General features: G+C 44.1%; 1 protein-coding gene across 1 annotated transcript; it reads right to left on the bottom strand.

Moving 5' to 3' along the window:
• Window positions 1-2,826: 2,826 nt before the first annotated feature.
• Window positions 2,827-8,788, bottom strand: prdm8b (PR domain containing 8b). The gene is made up of 4 exons (XM_012835122.3): window positions 8,231-8,788; window positions 5,849-6,073; window positions 4,828-5,059; window positions 2,827-4,269 (listed from the first exon to the last, which is right to left on the bottom strand). The coding sequence occupies exons 2-4, from the start codon at window positions 6,065-6,067 to the stop codon at window positions 2,924-2,926; spliced, it is 1,797 nt and encodes a 598-aa protein (XP_012690576.1). The 5' UTR covers window positions 6,068-6,073; window positions 8,231-8,788; the 3' UTR covers window positions 2,827-2,923.
• Window positions 8,789-9,048: the final 260 nt, after the last annotated feature.

Genomic DNA, 9,048 nt, shown 5'->3' with positions numbered 1-9,048 from the left:
TCAAAGTGAAGGGTAGAGCAACACAATCCCTCCTGCAAAAACCAGCTGAAAAACTAAATGTCTTTAAAGAATAGTCATACACATCTCCAGAAATGTGTGCGACGTTGTTGTCCTCCAAGCTGAGGATGGTTGAGATTGTCTTATAACATAAAGGTGGGCATACGAAGTATTAAAAAAAGAAAATATATGAATCTCAGTAATGAAATATAAGTACTGACTTTTGTTTTATTGAGTTCCTACTGTGTATTTTCAGTATTTTTTAATTTGACATAAGATCAAGTAACCTAAATCATTTGACATTTAAGTGGTATTGCGCAGTGGTGTACTCACTTCTGTGTTATGCTTGTCTTGCATCAGACACTTGATGGTTCTGCACTGTAGCTTCCTTTTTTGAAAGGATGTATGTTGAGAATACTTCAAAAAAAAAGTTGACAAAGTCTTCGCTAAAACGCACCAGAAGAGGGCGCAACAGGATCGTGAATTTTTCAGGAATACTGCAAACTTTTCCTTTCTCCACATTTCCATCCCCCTTGGTCGCTTGGAGGCGCTGTTTAGCTATTTTCCTGAATAAAGTGCGCATGCTCAGTTTTAAATGGCTCTCGTGCTTATACAAGAAGAGTGCTTTTAACATTCATTCATTGGAAAGACACAAAACAAAGCATGGTTAGGGTGATCAGATTATTATTAACTTGTTATGAGGATCATTTTACGGGAAGTCAACATCTGTTCGCCAATAAAAACATATTATCGGGTTAAGTGACGAAACACCACGAACTTTTGTGGCCTTAAACATAATAATTTTCCGTTCTTCCTTCCTTCCTTTATTTTTTTTCTTTCTTTCTCTCTCTCTCTCTCTCTCTCTCTCTCCCTCTCGTCCACACACGCGCACACATCTCAAGCACAAGGCATTGTTCTTTTGAATAAAATTAGGATACTGTCAAAATATACTTTTCCATAGGCCATAGCGTATACAACATATTTATGACAGTTGCATTATACATCCATCCATCATGTTGTTTTAAATAGGTCCATATATGGCCCACATTATTGAAATGACGCTAGAGTATTCTATATGTTTGTTGTTTTAGGGATGTTGCGAAACATTGTTGGTGGAACTTAATGCTGAAATAAGATATAGCCTACTGTATAGTAATTCATTACTTTTATGTCCTTTAATTGTTCAATAGTTGGGAAATGCTTTGAAATACGACTGTTAATTCGTTGGTGGTTTAACAAGATGTCCCATGTAATGACCGGTGTGTCCATAACATGTCCTTTGATGAAAATGTAATTTATTTTTAATGAAAATTACAGCGCTGCTTTCTGCTCGGGTGAAATGCATTGACTAATTGGCAAAGCTATTATTTTGTGCAGTAACATGAATCTGGCCACTTGCTATTGTAGTGGAATTTTTCCAGGTGTGCCAGGTAACATAAGGGATATTTGTTCGGTTTAAAATAACCTATTGTCATTATTATTATTATTACTATTATTATTATTGCAATTAGGCTAAAGCTTGTTTTTTTTTTATCACATAGAGTAGGCTGTGATAATGTACACTGTCATCATATTTTGCAGAAAATAAATGTATGGGCTGTGTTAATTATAGGAATTAAATTAGATCTGTTTTAGTGGCTTTTTAACGAAACGCTGAGAGGAGCTTACACAGGGAAAACCCAGTTCAAATGTTATATAATTATGTAATTAGTCATATTTTTTTAGACACTGCAGGTCGAAGGAGTATCTAGACGCATGCAATTTTTCCTTACCACAGTCGATCGCGAAATATCACAAAACATTTGTAATATGTTTTGCTTTTTATTGTTGTCTTTTTTCAAAACCATAAAAAATATAACACTGGCCTATCAGTAAAACAGAAAATAACACAGTTATTCTGCACTATACTTTATTTTGCGTGTATTGCAGCATAGACTCAAACAAATTAGGCCTATATATTCGTCTCAGTGACCGCGGCTGACGCTGCACCGAGGTTGATTTTACAACGAATATACTCGTTGTAAATTTCAGGAGCCACCGCGAAATAAAGAATGAGCGCCATGATTCGTAATTTGCTATTCGAAGTAAAAAAATCTACGGTGAATTTAAATGCTAAGTTAACGTATTACGTTTGTATACTCTTCCCCCAGATACATTTAATTCCCCCTCATAGAACATAATATGCGTCACACATTCAGTTGAAAATAAAGCTATTTTATTGTCAAAGCATTCAACATGATTAGATAAACTATCAAATAGTAGATTTCAGCAAAAAGAAGACACACTGAATCTATTCCTCACGGACACAAAATATTACACTTTGTATTCAAACAAAACAGGTATTTACAGTGCTGTGGGCAGACTGCATCTTAAACCAATATCAATTTAATATTACATGCACTCTTAAATATAGTCTGGCATCATACTCAGAGTTCATTTCAATATTGATACTTTAAGTTTACACATGGAAAAATCATTGATCATACTGCAGTTCTCTGTGAAATAGAACTACATTTCAGTTTCTTTGATAGATTATACATGTTTATATACAAAATACAAAGTACATTTACACATAGCATTATTATCCCTTCTTTGTCAAATTATAAGTGCTTCATAAGATAAATATATTTCTTTTTTTTCTTCCCTCATAAGTCAAAATGTCTTTTGCGCAGACCGAAATAAAGACCAATGACATTTGAACAATCCTGAACCAAGAAAGAAAAATGACGACTTTTAAAATTGATCTCAAAAGTGAAAACGGATGTGTGGCAATGTGTGTCTCCAGTGCGCAGTGCCAGTCTTGGTCTTACAGTGATAAGAAATGGGGGGGGGGGGGGGGGGGGGTGACCCCCCAAAAAATACCCACGCACCCCCCCACCCCGAACCCCTCCCCTCCCTAGGTCCCTTGTTTTGGAGAAGTGGCGTGCTAGTTGTGCGAGGTCATGTGTCGGGACAGGTGGTGCCTCTCCCGGAAGGTCTCGTTGCAGATGGGGCACTTGAGCTTCTCCTCGCGTCGCCGCTTGACCATCGGCTCCATGGCAAACTCCTTCTTGTGGTGCGAGCGCATGTGGTAGACGAGGTCGGAGGTCATGCGGAAGGAGGCGTTGCACTTGGCGCACCAGTTCTGTGCAGGCAGGCACAGCGAGGTGAAGGAGGGTGGCAGCAGCGTCAGCGCCGACGGGACCTGCAGCTGGATGGGGGCCGAGCTCTTGGGCCAGAAGGCCGTGGCGGCCGCCGCCGCGTACAGGAAGGGGCTCTGCTTGGCCAGGCTGCCCGGCACGGGGCACGCGCCCCCCAGCTCCGAGCCCTGCAGCTTGGCGGCCAGGTGGTCGGCCTGATAGAGTCTGCTGGAGGACACGGTGTCGCCTACGGTAGGGTGGCAGTCCAGGAGCTTGGGCGCCATGACGAGTGGGGAGAGCTGGGGGAAGGCGGACACAGAGGAGCGGGAGGGCTGGCTGAAGGCACTCTTCCTCTCAGGCCCACCGCCGCCCACCTGCTGGGCCACGGAGGTGAAGGCGCTGGCCAGGTGCGGCGACGGAGGCGGTGGAGGGTCCATGCGCGACTGCGGCGGTGACTGCGTCTCGCCCAGCACCTGCCGTGCTCCCAGAGAGTGCTTCTCCGAGGGGCTGGCGCCAGGCCGGGTGGACTCCTTGTTCTCAGCGTTGGAGGAGGAGGAGGAGGAACCAGAGCTCTTGGTGCTGCTGCCGGTGCCGTGCTTCAGGCTCTGAGGGGACTTGCGCACCTCCGTGAAGGCGCTTCGTTTGCCCTCGCCCGGCTGATCGGACCCCGGCCGGGAGAACGCGCGTCGGTTCTCCTCCAGCCCGTACGCTCCCCGGTACTCGCGCGCCGATGTGGCCAGCTCCTCTTTGGACTTCATGGGCAGACAGAGCCCACTACTCCTGCTGATGTTCAACGGGCCCACATTCTCCTCCATGTCAGAGAACTTCCTCTTGGTCGAGCTCTCGCTGGAGATCTCCGCCTCCTTGTCGCTGGGCGGGCTGGTTCTGTTGTTCTCCAGGTCCCGGGCCAGGTTGTGGAAGTCTGTGGCGGGCTTGCCGGCCTCCGGGGGGCTGGGGAAGCCATCGGGTCGGCCCAGTTTAGGGCTGGTGCGGGCCAGGGTGGGGCCCGACTGCTCACTGCTGTCCTTGGGTTCCTCTTCGGACCCGTTCAGGCTCTGAAGTCTCTTGGTGCAGCGGAACCGATGGTGGGCCAGGTATGGAAACTCAAACTGGAACCGCTGGCTACAGTCGGGACACAGGTATGGAGGAGAACCTACACAGCACAGAGAGAAAGAAAAAATGTATTATTATTTATGGAAGTCCCAGAATGTCCTTTAAAATAGGTAAAAGGGTAGCAAGTTATGTTATTTTCTCTATTTTTTAGACAATGTATTTGTTTTTAGCATATTACATAGTCAAAGAGAGATACAGACAATAAAAGAAAAACTAAAACAGGCAACGACAGAAAAGAGAGTGGCTGACAGGATCAACATGTTTCCTGCAGCTCAACTGATGGAAAAATGAGCTTTCACCACTAACATCATGGGTTTGATACCCAAGGAACAAACATACACATATAACATATCAGATATCTCTAGTGTTGCTGTAGTTGTGGTTGCTTTGGATAAAACTATATATGTATGTATGCACTAAATGATTACATACAAGACTACGTATATGTATGCTATGTGCACTATGTGCTTGTCACAGCCCGCTTAGCCTTGTGCTTATTGTCGTCCTTATTGTTCGCAGGCGTGCTAAGAGGCTGGGCTTGAGCTCCTAGGTGCTGTAATGTCATTGAGGTCATATGAGAGGAGAGACCGCTGCCCACCTTTGGTCTTGGCGGGAGCTCTGCTTGCGCTGAGGAGCAGGAGCTCGATCAGGTCCTTGCCGTACCACACCAGCAGCTCCTCGTCCTTCTCTATACGGCGCAGCGAGCGGTAGAACAACTGGCCGTTCTTCACGTAAGCCTCCAGGTTCTGCTCCTCGCGGTCCCGGGCCGACTGGACCAGCCGCAGCCACATCAGGCCATCTGAGGTGCTGTTGGCGGCGGATGTGTCCACCTGCCGGGGGGAGAGAGATGAGAGGGAGGGAGATGGAGAGAGAGAGAAACACCGTTAGGACCAAACACAGCAGCAGCAGAAGCAGTGAGACAGAAGGTTGAGGGGGACAGCACAGGCATGATGAGAGAGAGACAGATTATTCAGACCCATGCTGTCCTCAGACACAGACACACAGACAAGCCAGGACAAAAGAGAGAGAAAAAGAGAGGGGGGGAGAGAGAGAGAGAGAGGGAAAGAGAGAGAGAAAGAGAGAGAGAGAGAGGGAAAGAGAGAGGGCAAGAAAGAGAGTTATAGAGAAAGACAGACCAGGAGCATGTCCCCACAGAGACATATCATCATTCAGTGCAATGCCACAGCCTGACAGACGGTTAAGACAAGCCCAGCGAGAGAGACAGATTACCAGACCACCACAGGGCGAGAGAGACGTTCACCACATCGCCACTCCAGACTACCCGCCTGATACCCTGCCTATACCCAGCTGCTCCCCCCCCCCCCAGTCATGCCTTAGCCGTCGCTTCTCCTGCACCCCGCACTGCCACACCAGATTTGCCAGATATGGTGCCAGCCTGGCAGAGTGAACCATGTCAGGACGCCTCATGATAGAGAGGTAAGCCCCAGGAATGCACCTCAGTGGTTCCCATCAACCAAATTAACTACGGCTAAATCACCATTTACTTCTATCTGCGTAAAGAAAGACCGAGAGTAGGACAGTGTGACAGAGCACATTGTGCCACACATGCTTTTGTTGTCATGACACAGGAACCAGGGACATAGTGAATGCCGGCGTACCCTGAATATGTATGGCGCGGTGCGCTTGTCGGTGGACTTGAGGGCGATGAAGGCGATGCTGTCGTACAGGGACGTGTGGCTGAGGATGCAGGGTCCAAAGATGGCACTCTCCGGAATGTCGCACGTGGTGAAGACGCTGGTGAATATGTCCGTGAGGCACTGCTGCACCGCCTTGGCGTCGCTGTCCCACACCAGCTTCTGGGAGCTCGACTCCTCCATGGTTGGCTGTGGGAGAGAGGAGAGGGAAAGTTGAGCATGGGGAAAATAGCCTTCCGATAGAGAAGTAGCATACAAGACATCCATCCATGAAACAGGGGATTTTCTGTGGCCTTGGTTTCCCACAATTAATATTAAATTCTACAATAATGCTTAGTAGTAAATACAAAATATAAAAAAATTAGAAAGTACTAATTTTGTATGTAGCTCTACCTTTCCTTTCCGGTGTCATTCAAGGATTATTAAATTGACTTCGATCTGAATGCTCAAAATGTTCTAATTAGTTGATAAGTATAAAAGAGGTAAAATTAAGGAAGAATGTAAGAAAATAATAAGAGTTAGTTATATATTGTTTTTTTTTTCCAAATGAGTTTGCAATAAATTATTTCAATTGAATGTACTATAATATTATACATTTTTTGCTAATGATAATACAGTATAATAAGTGATTATCTCTGTTACTTGTATATGTGGTATTATTAGTATTATTATTATTCATTAGTCTTGTTGTTTTCCATAATTGTTGATCACAATGACAAATGTGTATTGTAATTTAAAAACATTTATGGCTGAACAAAATGATCCCAATAAAATATAATATTCTTAACGACAGTATTTAGGCATCAATGGATCATCATGCAAGAGAAATCAAAATCCCTGCTTTTTTACGGGCCCACCAAGGACCACATCCGGCATCACAGGCAAATGTGTGGACCGTTTGGAGCTGGACGGCATAGCGAATGGATTTGGAGTGGACTGTCACAGTCGGTGATCTCATGTCAGCTAACCTTTGCCTCCTTACTACACGACAGAACGTATGTTTGGCTATTTGCATAATCCGCCACTTTTCCCTCCGAGACTTCAATTAAGGCAGCATGCGGAGTCAATTATTATGTTCTTTAACGTATTCTACACAGGCCCAGGATTCTGCATTGGCGAGAGCAGGCGAGATTTTGATATATGTTGAAAATTACACTATTAGATATTTTAAACATTTGTATCTAAGAGAAATGGAAAAGAATATAGTTCCTAATTGAGAATATGAAAAAGAACTACAGGACAAACTCTCACAGTATTCTCTCTCTCACACACACACGCAAACACACAACTAATTTAGCAGTTTCTCTTTACATTTCTCCATTATGCCACGTGAGCGACAAAGACATTATAAACTAACTGTTATTCAAATAATACAATTTGTAGTGGACAAATCGTTTTGGAGGGATTCAAATTAAAAAGATATACCCTACAATGAAATCATTCAGTCCAAATGTAGTTTTTATTTTTATCACTGAGGATAAGAAAATAATTGTCTAACACAAATACCAACGTCAAAGTCATATTTGTTCCTGTTTTAATATGCCGATTTTTCGTCATTTGCATTTTTCCTAAGATATCTCGGGTCCTCGAAAAACAGCGTCGATATTTGTAAACAACGTGGGTCTGTTTTATGTAGGCAATATGTAGCCTACATCAGGTATTGCCTAATTACAGTTGCATTGATACAATTTCACTGCAAACATTTACAAGATCATTTTGATGGACCGTTCATAGCTTTCTACATGTATGTAGTTAGATCTTTCTCAGAGGACTTCCTTAGATGCCTAGTTCAACTCCAGCCTGTCAGCATTGCGCGTATTACCGCTGCATTATCATTCCACGAGCGTACGAGGTTGGATGAAACTTACCATTTTCTGTGTGTTGTTGGTTGGAAATTGGCTATTTTGAAAAGACAGCAGTTGTTGTTGCATGTGCCAGACCAGAGCATAAGCTATTCAATTTTTGTTTTTTAAACGTCGCCGAAACGCTGAAAGTTACCACTTTCAAACGAGACAATCCTTCCCCATCGCAACCCCAAACACAGTCGTCTCTATTGTAACCCTTGTGTCCGCTCTCTCGCGGGAGGGAAGATCGCACAAAAGGTCCAATGAATATGCATTTCAGTTAAATACGAGAATAGAGACGGCAATATATGCGCATTTCTAAATGAGACGGGGCAAACTCATTGACCCATCATTTCACAGGGCATTTTCGTCCTGACGATCTGCACGCGGCGTTATTATTTGGGGGTGCCTCACCGCAGCGTTGACATGGTTTCAAATACATCGAAGCACAAGCGGGTAAAAGTAGCATCCCCTCACCATTTTAAAATCGCAAACGACTTACCTTTTCGCTAAATTGAAAAATAATAGTAATCCACAAAGTTCAGCTCGAAGGCTGGAGGAAAAATGGAAGGGAAAAAAAATTAAAGCTCTCTTCCAAAGCGAACTCGCTCGGTGTCTCCCTTGAAGCCCGTGCCGTCAGTACATGTCCCTGCGCCTGCTGAAAGTGACAGTGCTGTCGGTCGCCCTGTGAATCGCGATTAGAGAGACAGAGAGAGTGAGTGAGAGAGAGAGAAGGAGAGAGCGAGAGGGGCACGCAGATGGGGCCGCGGCACTGGCTGACTGGCGCCCGCATACACACTTTTTGTTTGCTGCACATAATCTGCCCAATGAGGCGTGTCACAGTCCGCGTCCCCTCCCTTTAACTCTTCCCTGGCCGACTGTCACAGGCGAGATTTACCTCCAGAATGCCTTTCCCCATAATGTTTTAATGTGCTCTGCCATAGCGGAAGCACAACAGCTGCCTCTGTTTGGGGGATACACGTGAAAACCATTTTTTTCTTTCCTTTTTACGACAGAATGTAGACGTGACAGGTTTGTGTATGTGTGTAAAGCAATATAATTCTGCTGTTGTTAAACCGGTCGCTTATATATTATACAGTAATAGTGGTTATTAAATAGCAATTTTTTAAATAATTATTATGCATCTACACCACATAATAATAATACTAATACCAACCATCATCATCATTACTATTAATAATGATACATAATTATCAATGTTATTATGATTATTATTATTATTACGGACTAGTATCACCTTTCTGCTGTGAATGTTGCCGCTAATTGATAGCCTATAAAATGACTTCATTAGCACGGATC

The sequence above is a fragment of the Clupea harengus genome, chromosome 7 (assembly GCF_900700415.2).
Source record: "Clupea harengus chromosome 7, Ch_v2.0.2, whole genome shotgun sequence".
Classification (NCBI taxonomy): domain Eukaryota; kingdom Metazoa; phylum Chordata; class Actinopteri; order Clupeiformes; family Clupeidae; genus Clupea; species Clupea harengus.
This window is presented reverse-complemented; position numbering and strand designations above follow the sequence as displayed.